The sequence below is a fragment of the Entelurus aequoreus genome, linkage group LG09 (assembly GCF_033978785.1).
Source record: "Entelurus aequoreus isolate RoL-2023_Sb linkage group LG09, RoL_Eaeq_v1.1, whole genome shotgun sequence".
Classification (NCBI taxonomy): Eukaryota; Metazoa; Chordata; class Actinopteri; order Syngnathiformes; family Syngnathidae; genus Entelurus; species Entelurus aequoreus.
The window spans coordinates 17,208,086-17,223,333 of NC_084739.1; the positions used below are offsets into that span (position 1 = coordinate 17,208,086).

The 15,248-nt window shown below is 38.0% G+C and overlaps 1 protein-coding gene across 6 annotated transcripts in view; it reads left to right on the plus strand.

Moving 5' to 3' along the window:
• Positions 1 to 15,248, plus strand: part of wdfy4 (WDFY family member 4) — a 75,428-nt gene that overhangs the window by 22,915 nt on the left and 37,265 nt on the right. For 3 of the 6 annotated variants that reach the window (XM_062058208.1, XM_062058209.1, XM_062058207.1), the window contains exons 22-41: positions 2,424 to 2,602; positions 2,680 to 2,911; positions 2,990 to 3,141; positions 3,213 to 3,324; positions 3,901 to 4,091; positions 4,171 to 4,323; positions 4,402 to 4,475; positions 4,782 to 4,943; positions 8,032 to 8,126; positions 8,216 to 8,312; positions 8,424 to 8,626; positions 9,706 to 9,872; positions 9,952 to 10,071; positions 10,157 to 10,318; positions 10,389 to 10,547; positions 10,824 to 10,950; positions 11,010 to 11,161; positions 11,369 to 11,607; positions 12,738 to 12,841; positions 13,035 to 13,241. In XM_062058208.1, coding sequence (XP_061914192.1) covers positions 2,424 to 2,602; positions 2,680 to 2,911; positions 2,990 to 3,141; positions 3,213 to 3,324; positions 3,901 to 4,091; positions 4,171 to 4,323; positions 4,402 to 4,475; positions 4,782 to 4,943; positions 8,032 to 8,126; positions 8,216 to 8,312; positions 8,424 to 8,626; positions 9,706 to 9,872; positions 9,952 to 10,071; positions 10,157 to 10,318; positions 10,389 to 10,547; positions 10,824 to 10,950; positions 11,010 to 11,161; positions 11,369 to 11,607; positions 12,738 to 12,841; positions 13,035 to 13,241 — 3,087 coding nt within the window. The remainder of the gene's footprint in view (positions 1 to 2,423; positions 2,603 to 2,679; positions 2,912 to 2,989; positions 3,142 to 3,212; positions 3,325 to 3,900; positions 4,092 to 4,170; positions 4,324 to 4,401; positions 4,476 to 4,781; positions 4,944 to 8,031; positions 8,127 to 8,215; positions 8,313 to 8,423; positions 8,627 to 9,705; positions 9,873 to 9,951; positions 10,072 to 10,156; positions 10,319 to 10,388; positions 10,548 to 10,823; positions 10,951 to 11,009; positions 11,162 to 11,368; positions 11,608 to 12,737; positions 12,842 to 13,034; positions 13,242 to 15,248) is intronic. The other 3 variants (XM_062058211.1, XM_062058212.1, XM_062058210.1) reach the window with 3 other exon arrangements.

Sequence of the window (15,248 nt, forward strand, 5' to 3'; positions counted from 1 at the left end):
ACCCTACAGTGAACTTGTCTAAATTGTGTGAATATTTAGTGTTATCTAGCACCGCTTAATCCTCTTGGCCATGGAATTCACCATAGCTGCTCAGGTTGTTACTGGAATCCTCTTCCACTCCTCTATGATGACATCACTGGTACAGCCGTTGACGTTAAGACACCTAGCATTCCTCCTTCTTTCTGCCTGAGGATGTTTATTTGAGGTCTACAGGAAACATACTTGGCCAGTCCTTCAACATCATCTTTTTAAAGGATTCCTATTATGCAAAATCAACTTTTCTTACCTGTTGGCATCTGTTTTTGTGTATTTGGGATATGTCCTGAAAAATGTAAATCAAGCCATGGAGGCATGGCAGAGATATTTCTAAAACTATCTTGCCTTCTTCCAAACTTGCTCCAAACGAGCCGTTTGGAATTTGAGACTTTAGTTTCGTATTTTGCCTTTGTTATGTCAGCAGATTGGCATGCAGCAGCCTTGTACATGCGCATGTGTGCTAAAATCCACCGCTGTTGCCATAAAAAGTAGCATATAGTTCCAACTTATATCTGTCAATAGACTCCAAATGGAAGCGCTAAAAACTACAACATGGCTGAGAGGGTGGAGACGCAGTTGAAGGGGGCTTGGCTCTGGAGGAGGTCTTCACCACGTAAATAAGATTGCAAAATGGTACATTTTGAAGAGACGGTCAGAAAGTGGCTTTAAGATGGTTTGTAAAACAAAATTCTGACCAAAGAATCACCATTACATGTCATGTAGACCAGTGGTCCCCAACCACTGGACCGATTGGTACCGGGCCGCACAAGAAGAAAAAAAAAAAGTAATAATAAAAAAAAAATTTAAAAAATTTGTTTTTTTTAAAATGTTTATTATTACTTTTGGTTTTTTTTTTTTTTTTAGTAAACCAACATAAATAACACAATATATAGATTATATATCAATATAGATCAATACAGTCTGCAGGGATACAGTCCGTAAGCACACATGATTGTATTTTTTATGAAAAAAAAAAAAAAAAAACACCCCCCGGTCCGTGGGACAAATTTTCAAGCGTTGACCGGTCCGCAGATACAAAAAGGTTGGGGACCACTGATGTAGACCACAAGGAAGTGTTGAAAAAAATCACAATATGATTTTTTTAAGCAAGCCACTTGTCATCTTGGAGATGTGTTTGAGCTCCGCATCATGTTACCACCAGCCTCTGGGTTTCTCAAGAGGGATCATGCTCTGCTTCACAATGTCACAGTACATGTTGGAATTTATGTTTCCCCTCAATGGACCAGAGCTACTCATTGCCAGCAGCACTCCTGCGCCTCAGACCGTTATGCTACCACCATGTTTGTAGGAATGTCACAATTATCTTGCTATTCACTAGTATTGCCAGCTATTTAGACTATGGGCCCCCAAACTACGGCCCGTGGGCCGGATATAGCACGACAGCGTCCAAAATCCGGCCCGCAGGAAGTCCCAAGTTAAAAAAATAAATATATATATTTATATATACATTTTTCTTTATTATTATTTTAAATCTGTCCTTTCTAATCCATTTTCTACCCGCTTATTACTCTCTGTGTCTCCTAGCCGCTCAGGCAAATCATATTGTCTAAAAATGCATTTTCCCATCAATAACGTGACATCACTCACTCGCAGTGTCGGGCGAGCACGTGACAAGTGCGCTTGCCCGACACTGCCCGACAAGTGCGCAGCGCACTCTTTCAGTCAATATGTATATATATACATATATATAAATACATATATACATACATATATGTTTATATATATAAATACATTTGACATATATATATATACATATATATATACTGTATATATGTATGTATGTATGTATGTGTATATACACACATATATATATATATATATATATATATATATATATATATATATATATATATATATATATATATATATATATATATATATATATATATATATATATATATATATATATATGTATATGTATTTATGTATATATACAGCCCGGCCCCCGGCCAAATTGTTTTAACCCATGGCGGCCCCCGAGTCAAAAAGTTTGGGGATCCCTGATTTACACAATCATGGCTGTGTGTTAAGTCCTTTTTCAGTCAATCTATAATGTGCTACAAGCTGTACACTGACTATTTTATACACAAGTTTAATTTGTATAGTATTGTCCCAGAGAAGATATACTGCAACAAAAATAGTTGCAAAAATGTGAACAGTGTACTTGTACTGTAATCAGAATCAGAATAGTTTTTATTGCCATTGTTTGAGAACGGGTTCACCAATTAGGAATTTTTCTTGGCACAATCATGCAACATAAAACACATATAACACAGAATAGGTAATAAAAATTAGCTGTAACTGAGCTATCAGATCTAATATGACCCAGGTTTACTATGGACCTTTGACTTGACTTTTATCTACAGATATGATGGAGCCAGAATTGGGCACCCCAACCTCTTTGCCCACCTCACTGAGGTTCCGTTGTTCCAGCTTGCTTGTTCCAGGTCAGTGGCACCATCTTGTTGTGGTCATGGCAAAAGACGTGAAAAAAAGCTGCGTGGCTTCCGCCTACTTCAACGGCAAAGCAGTAGGGACTGGAAAGGTACGGCGGGAAAAGAGAGACATTAAAGCGTTGAAATATAGCAGATTACCGCTTCATGTGTTTGTGTTCTTATTCAGATGAGATACATTCAGCCATTCCCAGGCAAGTATGTCTACATGGACCCCACGGCTGTGATTGACGTGTATGGACTGATCGGAACGCCCGCTCTTTGGAAGGAACATGCTGCTCTTGTGTGGAGGGTCGGAACTTCCTATCTTTTTGAGACGGCTTTAAGCCCTGAGGTTGTGAAAGTCATGTACTCTCAAGGCACTTCTTACTTGGGCAACTTTCTGGCTCTGTGCGACAAAGGCAGGTCCTATGATGTTGTAATTCAACCTGTAAAGTGTTTTTTTTGGTGTGTGATTTACCTGCTGATGGATGTAGCAGATCACAATCCAGAAGTCGAGTCTATCCCTCTTCAGCTGGTTCCTGAGGAGAGGATCACATTTGGCATCAACCCAGCAGTTTCCACATTAACGACTGTGGTGCAGATCCGAGAGAAATATAATGAAGTTGACTGCAGACTGATTGCTAAAGAGGTTCGTTCAGCTGGAACGCTCTTTCAATGCTAATTGGGTATGTGTTTACGAGTCGTGCTGTCTAATTCCAGCTGGGGATAACTTCTCGAGACCAGTCCACTCCAGTGTTCCTGGCTCACAACATTAGTCAGCACTTAAGTGGGACAGCCCGCACAATCGGAGCAGCCCTGGTTGGACATTATGGTCAGTTTTATATATGATTTATTTTACTGAAATATTTCCTGTCGTTATACTGTCTAAACACATTGCCTTGGAGTCGGCTCTCTTGTTTGCTTTGTTGGGTCTGCTCCTGACTCTGGCCATGCTCACCCCACCCCAGCAGACGATGGTGTGAAACACCGCAGAGGCCACCACAGTGTATATGTTTTTGTTTTGTTTGACTTTTGTAACTGTATGTAGAAATGTATGGTTGCATCAGCTCTGCTCTTTTAATGTTTTTAATGTCATTTGTGTTCTTTGATGTTTGATGTTTTCCTCTTACACACATGCTTATGTGTGCTATGGCTATGAGGGTTTTTTTCTTGGCCTCAGTCTGGACCCCCTCTCCAGGGGCCCAGGCTTAGACTGAATCCCCCCACCCCCCAAGCGTTTACCTCTTTCTCACCTTTTCTGTAAGGGGCGCCGGAAGTTGTCAGACCCGTCAGTGATCCTGTTCTGTCTCCCTGTAATGTTTGTCTGATTTTCAATGGGATTGTGCTGAAAATCTTAATTTCCCCTCGGGGATTAATAAAGTGTTTCTGATTCTGATTTTCCTTGTAGGTGTGCGCTCATTTATACCTCGAAGTACCGCTGATGGCTTCCTGTATGTTGGCGGGCCTGCAGTTGTTCTCAGTCTAATTGCAATGGCAGCGGATGACAGCTCCTTGTATGCAGCGGTCAAGGTTCTCGTCTCCGTACTGGAGACTAATTCTGCCATACAGCAGGAAATGAAGCGCATCAATGGATACAAAGTATGTTCCAAGTATTTAGTCTTAAAAACAGAAAAAAAATCCATGAGGGGATTTAGTTATAGAGTTGTTCTCTTTGCAGGTGCTAGCGTTCTTGCTAAAAATGAAAAGTCAACTCGTTAGCCACAGAGTTTTTCAACTGATTCTGTACCTTTCGAGTTCCATGGAGCTGAGCTGTGCTTCAGACTGTCTGCAGAATACTTCTGCTTTCCAGGCTCTTCTGTTGGATCTTGAGGTATAGAGCTCTGGGATAGTGGTCCTACATGGGCTCAAATACATTGCCGGTTCATTACATTTGTTTTATGTTTTTTAGGTGTGGAAGAACACATCCGAAAATCTGGATCTTTCTGTTCTGAACCACTTTGCTGAGATCTTGAAGTCACAGAGGTAGTTCCCACCCTCACTTGACCCTTTTTTAATGAAATTGTATTCTTACCTCGCATGACAACATGTTATGCAACTTCTGGACACTGAAATAAAGAAGCTCTTGTTCAGGATTGACAGCAAGTCCTTATCGTCCGCTCTGTCAACATTTTCAGAAGCTTGTCATAGATATCAAGCTTGTGTGTCATGGGAAAGTACAACATGGAATCAATGAAAGGACAGAGCCTGACTGGACAAGTGCATGAACGGTTCTAAATAAACATCCCTGCCAATAACATATTGTGACAGATGTTCTCTCTGCTTCCTCAGCAAAGACAGCAGGATTGCAGTGGTCATGCACCAACTGGGCCTGCTTCCAAGTTTACTCTTTGAACTTTGCGACGCGTCTGTGACCTATCGAAAGGTCAAGCTTGTTTCTTGTGTCATCATGTGCCTCCTGAAAACTCACTTCACTACTCTGGATATAAGCAGGTACTATCTGATAATGTTGCTGTTTTTTTTACAGGTAAGCATAAGTTGGCCATCATTTCTTGTATTCTTGTAGAGTTAAGCATGAACATTTCAGCAAAGGAAAATGTAATTCGAATTCTATGGTTAATAGGTCAATGTATGTTTTCATGTTGTCATTTAATTTTCACTTCACGAATGTAGATGGAAATACCAAAAACGACTAGTTTATTTGAACTTCATTTAAGAAAAAAAAAGAAAAACAAAGCATTTTAATTTTTTGGTGTTGAAGGGCCATAACAACATCTAAAAAACAGTTTGATTTTAATTTTATATTTCATATAATAAAATGTAAATCATTGGAAACAGGAAAACAGACCAGGTTTTATTATTATTTATTATTTTCAAAGTAAAAGCGGAGATAACTGTTTCAAATGTTTTTGGAGGCCTACACAGAAATCATTTTAGACACGGCACAACAAAGTCTGACATTTACAGAAATCTATATACACACAAATCACACGAAAGTTGAGGCAAAAAGGATTGGCTCACGCACAATACAACGCTATAGTACAGTATTTTTTCTTACAGGCCAGTCCGCAGTCCTGTCTTTAAATCGCTACTTCCGGTTTTGGTGACGGAACGTAAAAAAACATCCGTTTTGGTATGTTTCGCTGTTTCTGTGGGTATGTGTGTAGAGATTTCTGTATGTGTCAGTCATCGTTGTGCCGTGTCTAAAATAATTTCTGTGTAAGCCTTCTAATACATTTTAGTCAGACTTACACTCACAGACAAACAGGTACTGTAGTAATTATCCTTGCTTTTACTTTGAAAATAAAACCTTGCGGTGTCTGCAAATGAAAAACTATTTGATCTGTTTTACGGTTGATTTACTGAGGATTTTTATTTTTGCTATATGAAATATGAAATGAAAATCAAACCATTTTTTATTGAGTTGTAGTTATTGCTCTTTAAAGAATAATTGTTTTTTTATTTTATTTTTTGCATTTAAAAGTAAAATTCAAATGAACCAATTGTTTTTTGTTTTTCAATTTCCATTCATGAAACTAAAATTCAATGACCAAAACATACAGTTCTCTGACTTTAATACAATCACAAACACCTATGTAAGCAACATTAAAAAAAAACTGTGTTATTTTTGCAAAGCCATAATTTCTGTATTCTGCCAACACTTCGCAATTAACAATAGTATCTAATCTGTCTCCTTGCTTACTAAAGCATCAAAGATTAAGTAGTCTTGAGTGTTTTTATAACCTCTCAATTCAAACATCAAGGACTTGATCTACTAAGTGTTTACATGTATTAAAACACGTGCAAACTTAATAGCGCACGCAAAGCTCATCTATAACTTTCTGCACTGAGGAGTACGTCTCTTGAATGAGCAAAGTAGAGAGTGCAATCAATTCAGCGCGTCTGTCTTCATGAATATGCAAAGTATATGCTGATTATCAGAACGGCCACAATACTGTGAGGAGGAGATGCAAATATTATAATTTATGTGATACTCAGTGGCCTTGTGGTTAGAGTATCCACCCTGAGATCGGTAGGTGGTGAGTTCAAACCCCGGCCGAGTCATACCAAAGACTATAAAAATGGGATCCATGACTTCCCTGCTTGGCACTCAGCATCAAAGGTTGGAATTGGGGGTTAAATCACCAAAAATGATTCCCGGGCGCGGCCACCACTGCTGCCCACTGCTCCCCTCGCCTCCCAAGGGGTGATCAAGGGTGATGGGTCAAATGCAGAGAATAATTTTGCCACACCTAGTGTGTGTGTGACAATCATTGGTACTTTAACTTAAATGTATTAATCTTGAAACTGTTTGTACACGCTGATTGTATTTTTAGCATGTTTGGAAGGTACGTACAAACTGGCCGCTCAGCGGTCATTGTGTAGAGGGGATCGCTGCAATGACAGACGATAGAGAACAAATCAACATATTGAGAAGAAACAAAGATATTAGACCATACATTTTATTATTTTAAACTGCTAGATAACATAATGGGCTGATTAAAACAAATTAATGTGACTATTTTTTTTAATACAGTATATGAAAAAAACCTCTAGTATTTTCTTGCTGCTGGATCATTCCAGACATAGCCTCACAACACTGTGGCGGCTTACAGCTTTGGCACACTAAAAATACGATCTGGAGTCTAGATTGTGCTTCTATATCCAGCTGTATAATCACTCGCCATACAGTAATAGATGACATCTGCCTATTACCTGACACCTGACATGTTAGCTACTTCTCTTTGTTTATAATGTTTATAATGTCTATTTTCTATTTCCTGCTGGATCTACTCTCTATTTTATGCTGCTGCTGTCACATATACTGTATATACTGTAATATTGTACATGGTCATTGGTATATATTGTATACAGTATATGTTATAGACATAATATAAAATAACTGTATATATATTATTCTGTACACATATTATGTAAATATTCGTATATATGTTAGATTTTTTTATCGCTTTATTAGTCTATTTATACCTGCATTGTCCTTTCCATCCTTACACTTTCCATCATTGTAACTGAGCTACTGTGTTGAACAATTTCCCTTGTGGATCATTAAAATTTGTCTAAGTCTAAGTCTATATAGCCCAGAAAAGGTGGTACAGATTATAGTTGTGTGCTGCATGTTCCACAACATGGCAAAACACCACAGGTTGGCCTATAGGATGTAATGATTTAGGGTGGAAATGAGTGTCTCCATGGGCACAGCTGGTAGTACACACAAAAACCTAATTTAAATAGTGCCGTTTCACCACTTTTGCACTTGTTATTAATTGTAAACACAGTCTTAGTAGATCACCCGCAACACGGCCACTAATAGAACACACAATTTTATAACTTGCCCATGCTATTTAGGGTGAAATACAACAACAAACTTTGGAAATAGTTGGTGGTTGGTGGTAGAACGAAATGTAGCTTACCAACGCCAATATGTGAATGTAGACTGAATGAATTATAAGCTCTCACTAAAAAGCACTTTGAGTGTCTCAAAAGGCACTATATAAATCAAATTGGTTATTACTATTACAAAATGAATGGCTATGTGAATATTGTTTTCCTATTTTGTCAGACTTGGTCTGTTTTTGGTCTACACACTCCCTCCTCTACGTAACACCACTGAAAGCCATGACATGTCTGACAGTGATGTTTCCCAAGAAACAAAAGGTAGACAAGATTGCATCTCTGAATTATTTCCCCCCAAGTGGCACCTTTTCCCTTTTAATAACCCGCACCTGTCATCTATGCTTTCTTAGCTGAAAGTTCTTATCCCGCCAGCATCATCTTGATCCGCAACCAGCTGTTACTTGTTCTTTGTGACATCCTTGCCTCCGACAGCCCTTTGATCAAAGAGTGGGTTACATGTGTTTGCTTGCTTTGCCTAAACCAAAAATCTAATTTGAAAGACGATGATGTAATGGAAGCAATGTTAACTACAGCTGTCATGTTGTTATCCCCCTCCAGTCAGCAGAATGCTGTCTTTAATGTCCTGGGCAGCGATTGGTTCCTGCTCTTCCTGAAGCCGCACCTTCATTCTTCTACTTTGAAACTGGGACTTGTCCTGCTCACACACTTCCTGTCCGGTGCCACACAACTCAGCAGCTTCAGGGAGGCCGTGGTCCCCGGAAGCCTCATAGATGGGACACAGGAGCCTTTTTCCATCATGGGTACACATGAGTTTAACAATGACTCCCAGCTGGAGTTCTGTGTTTAGACAGGCAAAGTGCAGGAAACTGCTGGTAAATTTACAGAAAAAACTGAAGTTAATTGATTTGGAGATTTCTTATTTGAACAATGTTTAAAATTAAATAGTTTATATTTTAGTTTAATCCAATTCTTTCTGTAAATATGTGTGACTTATTCTCCCATAAACTACAGTGAACATCAAGGAACCAATGGTACATTATACAAAATAGAAATGTTGCAACTTTAGCAGTGCCCAACCTTTCCCACTAGATGACACTGTTTCTCTTTCCTTCTAATATTGTTACTTTTTGATTTTTTTAGAGTGCAGTGACCCAAAGATGATCAAATGTGTGCTCTTTTTGAGTTATTTCTGTAGTGTTTAACGGATTTTTCAGCTGTGTATCAGGCCAACATGTGACCCTAAATCAGGGGTGTCAAACTTGATTTCAGTGAGAGCCAGATTGCAGTTATGGCTGAACAATATTTGAATATAAATGCGTAAGAAGTGGCCTCATTATAATACTACACAGTAGTCTACGCATTTTATTATTGTATACATTTTTCAGGTACACTGTAATCTAAATAAAAATAAAATAATAATCTGGCATTTTCAGTAAAAACTGCTACCTCTGTTGCCAGAATTTTACAGTAAATTTTTTTTTTTTTTCTTTCACCGCACAATCTATTGTCATTCTTACAGTGTACAATTTAATGGGTGATCAAGTCAAGTAGATGTTGCAGTATTTATTTATATTTTAATAACATTTTATGGATTGTCCATCCATCAATCCATTTTCTACCACTTGTCCCTCTCGGGTATGATGATATATTTGTTGCAATGTTAGCTCATATTAAGGTTAAACATGTATGCAACTGCATGCAGTACATGTATTTCTTTCTGTCAAAATGGAAAGAATGAATACTGACACACATAATTTCTAGGCCTTCGTGGGCCGCATTAAATGATGTGGCGGGTTAGATGTGTCCCCCGGGCCTTGAGTTCGACCCCGGTGCTTTAAACTAACTTTCCCTCTCCTTTTTTTAATCTTTCCACTTCTAGACAATCTTCGGGCTCACTCTTGGTCGTATGAATGCTCCAGTGCTGCATGCCCTGGCTTTGAAGTTCTCCAAGGTCTTCTGCTCAGACACTGTCAGCTCCCTCGGGTCTATGAAGCTTTGGCTGCCCTGCTGCTGGGCAGGAAGATCAGCCATTCTCCTGACAAAGAGGTGGCTATTTTGCAAGTCCTAAATGAAAATTATGTATGTTTGATTATATGCTTGTAATCCTGTCACTCATAATCTGCAGGTGAGCTTAGATGACTTTTTCCAGTCCTTGATTGACAGCCAAGCAGACACTCCTGGCCTGCAACTCTGTGTGGAGGCTGCAACAATACTACTGGAACTGGTCAAAGTCATCATCACGGAAGTAAAAACTATATAAGTTCTCCACTATTTCTTAACTTTCATGAACATTTTGACTTAAATTGATCACAACCTTTATTTTGACAAAGCAGAGGCCAGGCACTGGTGCATCATGGGAGGTGAAGCTCCCTGAAAGTGTGATGCAGTTCTTTTGTCTACTGCGTAACCTTCGACCCCAAGACCCACTGTGGTCATCTACAGAGTTCCTTCATGCACTCGCTGCTGTCGTGTTCTCCTGGCACAGTGCAGAGGTTAGTGTGTTTATTTTAGTCACATCTCTCCTATGTCTTGTGTTTATTTTGCTGGTTGTGACCTTTTAAGGGCCAGCGTCAGCCTTGCAGAATGAAGGATAACGAGGATGCACTCAAGAGACAGTCAGCAAGGAAGCCAGTATACGTCTTCATGCGTGTTCTCCTGAAGGACAGCCTTTTTAATGTGTGTGGCAACAGCAACACACATCCTCTAGTGGTACTAGCTGAGGTAAATGTCCGCACATGAACAATGCCATTTCTTTTAAGTTCACCCCTAAATGTCCATATGTATGTGTGCACTTTCGCCACATGCTGCAAGACTATTACTGATCCAGAAGGTGCCACTCTTTGCTTAGTTACGGAATAAATAAAGAAGAGCAATGGCAGTAATTAAGTAATTTCCTAGAAAGGAGAAAAAAACAAAAGTAGAATGGCTGTGTTGAGTATTTTGCAATTCCATGTTGTAGGAAGATCTAACCTGTAATAATCCTCATAAATATTATAGTTCTGTCCAGATGCGGCACCGCTGAAACAGAGGCAGAGTTTCCAGACTGAGCTGCTGGAGTTCATTATGGACACCATCCAAATGCTCAGCAATGGTGAAGACAACATCACTCAGATCTTCTCACAAGGTATATCATTTATATTAAATGCATGTATCAACATGTAAAAACCGGGATGTTTTTTTCAGGCTCCATAGCGCAGAGCTCTACAGGCCAGATTTGCACATTGATGGGGAATGTGGTGCTCTTTAGTAAGGTTCTGGTTCAAACACTTTACAATGGAACATTCCTGGGGGCCTCTGAGAGTTTGCTCAACTTCCTCGCAGATCAGATTGTAGCGGTGAGATGAGCACAACACACCCATGCTTGCGCTCTTTACGTAAACACTCCGCCGTAAACCGACCATGTCATGCTGCGCCCAGCATGCTAAGAGCAGCGGAGTGAAGCAGGAAAATAAATGTGCATTGCTTGTGAATCCTTTAATTGGGAAGAGTAACGTTCCTCTAATAGTTCTGACTTATAGTATTTCTCAACACTCTACTTTTAGGCACTTGAAAGAGGCCAAAACCATAAGGAGAAGACTGTATCAGCTCTCTACTCCTGCACCAATAAAGTACTGCTTTACTTCCTGTCTCAACCCCGACATTCCCAAGCAGAGATGGAAAGCATCATCAGGACTTTCCAAACCATCAATGATCGCTGGGATGTTCTCATGGCAACGTACAATTCCAACGTGAACTTCATCACATGTCTTCTTCACTGTCTCTTATTGATTGGATCTGGCAGGTAAAACATACCATACATACTGTAATTATAACCAGAGTGTTTATTTACACTGTAACAATATACCAGTATTTGTTTTTAACAGTAAAATACGGTATCAAAATTTACTGTAACATTACAACAAATGACTGTAAAAATTATGATACTCATATTTCACAGCAATTAACTTTTATTTCACCGTAAAATACTCTAATTTCAAACGGATTTGACTTTTTAGGGGGTTCTGTAGACTACGTTGCACAATGTTATACAGTGGGTGCCAGTACATTGTTAAAACGAGAGGGTAGTTAGCAATAAAATAACAATTGTGAAGTCACAACATATTGTGGTAATTTTGTTTTAATTGACTATTAAGTTACAACTGTGAAGTTAGAGAATTTAGTTGTAACATTATTATTAATAGCAAAATCACAGCTTTGCAGTCACAGTAAATTGCTATAAAGATATTTCACAGTAAATGACTGCGAATGTTGCTGTCCTAGTAATGCAATTATTAACCGGTACTTTGCTGTAAATTTACAATTAAATAGTTTTACAGTGTACAGAGACTGGAAGGATGGTAGGCCATAACTGGAGAGAGGTCGTCATTTGGAGTGCATGAAAAAGTAAAACGTAACTTTCGTTTCCCACATCGTCCTTTATTAACAAGTTTGTTGCACAACACAGCAGCAACAGAACCGATGTTGTAAAGGTGCAAACTGTTCAGTCAGCATTGATACAGCTAATGAGTAAATAGGAAACAACACTAAGTATAACACGTGCAGGTTTCACACCAACAGCTGAGTAACATTTTAAAGTGAATGCAAATGTAGTAAAAGCGGTTGGATGTTCAGTTAACAAATTTAAATAAAAAAAGCTGCTGAATGTTGACCACTGGTAAAAAAAATAATTACAAAAAAGGTGCTGGTACTTGAAATGCAGATACTGTTCTTTTTAAAAAATACAATAAAATACAGGCACATATGTTAATACAGAATGTGTTTTTTTTTACCTGTCACAAATTCGTACGCATCCAGCAATTAACGGAGACTTTGTTTCATTAGAGAGGTTGATTGAAGCATTTACGGAAATTGCACTGCTGTAACTACATTTAATATATATAAATATTTCTTTTTTTTTTTTAAATTGTGAAGCTTCCCTGAAGGATTTTGGGGTGCACAAAAAGCAAAATTTTCAGCCCGCCCATTACCTGCCAAAGCCCAACATGAAGCAGACGTTGACTTAGATATTTCCACAGGTATGTAAACCATGTGAACCTTTTTTTTATTTACATTCGCCATCAGTTTGTGATCGTGTGTGTGAATCGGTGAATGTATGTGACGTGTAATGTCAAGCGCTTTGGGTTTTGTGCAGGTATAGTAAAGCGCTATATAAATACAGCTCAATGCTCAAGCGTGACAGTCTTGGAATGCTTTTTGGATGCTATTTAGGCCTTTGTGTTTCAGATGACAAAAAACTGATATCCTCAGCAAAGACCTGCTGGTCAAAGGTCATGACAGAGCGCCAGCACACACTGGAAGAAGTGTACAAGATAGAGATCTCGGCCAGCCACACAGCCGAGAGGGCACCTGCGAGCATGACTGACATCAGCCCACTGTGGGAGGAGACTGCACACAAAGCCTGGTTGCTGCACTCAGGTCAGCTCTGATTTGGGCCCATTATTAGAAGAGTAGATTGAGTTGCCTCTTGGATGTATTCCAATGGTAGATTGAGTAGTTTTACTTTATTTAGTTGTATTTGCTTTTTCAATACAATGATTAACTTCTTGTTGTACTTGTAGGTCAGTTAAGAAGGTTAAAATGTTCCTTTGAACTTTCCATGATGGACAATTTGAACCTCGAAAAAACTACTTCACTTGTTTTTTAATCACTCCCATCATTTTCAATGGGGTGATTAGAAATAACGTTCAACTTTGGATATTCCAATACACTCTGTAATAGAACTGTATAAAATAACATAATTCTATAAATATAATGAAGTAAATGTTTCATTGTAAATTCACAGCAAATTCACTTTAACGTTTATAAAAAATTTACTGTGAAATTTCTTTACAGCAATTCACTGTAGCTGCAGAGCTATGATTTTAATTACAATAAATTTAGAACTAAATGCTATAACTTTTAATACGACAGTATTATACGACGGTATAGCTCGGTTGGCAGAGCGGCCGTGCCAGCAACTTGAGGGTTGCAGGTTCGATCCCCGCTTCCGCCATCCTAGTCACTGCCGTTGTGTCCTTGGGCAAGACACTTTACCCACCTGCTCCCAGTGCCACCCACACTGGTTTAAAATGTAACTTAGATATTGGGTTTCACAATGTAAAGCGCTTTGAGTCACTTGAGAAAAAGCGCTATATAAATGTAATTCACTTCACTTCACAACTTCACAATTGAAATGTTATAGGTACACTGCAAAAAATCAGTGTTCAAAAACAAGAAAAAAAAATACAAAAATGAGGGGTATTTTATTTGAACTAAGCAAAATTATCTGCCAATAGAACAAGAAAATTTGGCTTGTCAAGACTTTCCTAAACAAGTAAAATTAGCTAACCTCAATGAACCCAAAAATACCTTAAAATAAGTATATTCTCACTAACAACAACTGTACTACTATATGAGTACGTATTTTCTATCGTTTCATTGAAAATAAAACAGCAAAGTCCATTTGGCTGTCATCTATTTTAATATGAGACACAATTGTGTCAAAGTTATGATTTTGTTCATGCTTGAAATAAGACATTATTACTTTAAAAAAGTAGTTTTATACTTGTGAGTGTTGATGACACAGCTTTGCAACAGTTGATATTCTAGTTTCAAGCATGTTTTACTCACTATAGGTGATAAAATCTCAGCAACAAGCTGTAATATCTTACTGAGATAATTTAGGACCAAAACACTTAAAACAAGTAAAACACTCTAACATAAAATCTGCTTAGTGAGAAGAATTATCTTATTAGACAGAAAATAAGCAAATATCACCCTTATTTGAGATATTTAATCTTACTTAGATTTCAGTTTTTGCAGTGTAATTACAATAACATTACAACTATATGTTGTTACTTCAAAATTGTAATGTTATAGTTAATTACTCTGTTTTTAACAATATACTGTCATTTACTGTACAAAATTGTGCAACGTAATTTTCGGAACCCCTTAAGAGACGAATCAGTTTGAATTTATAGTGATATTATATGTTATATCAATATAGGACTTGTTTTATTGTGAAATAACAGGTAATTGCAGAGAAACATAAGGGTATAATATTTTTTTATAGTCATTTGTTGTAATGTTAAGAGTACATATTGATTACAGTATTTTACTGTGGAAAAAGTACAATTAAATGCTGTGTAATACTGTTTTTTTTACAGTTCCTACAGTATGTATAATAAAATACAATAGAATGATCTAATGCAATGCAGTGTACTACAATCGTATACAGTCAAATTAGATATGATACAATACGACAATACACGTTACTATACACAAATGTAATGCAAAATGCATTTTTCCCTTACATTGTTAAATTTTACACTCTGACAGCACCTGGAAGGAAGAACAGTCTGCCCGCTCCTTTTTGCATCGTGGTTGCTTTAGCATGTTGCTAACAAAAGAGATACAAGCCCTTATGTTTTTTGCCCTTGACAT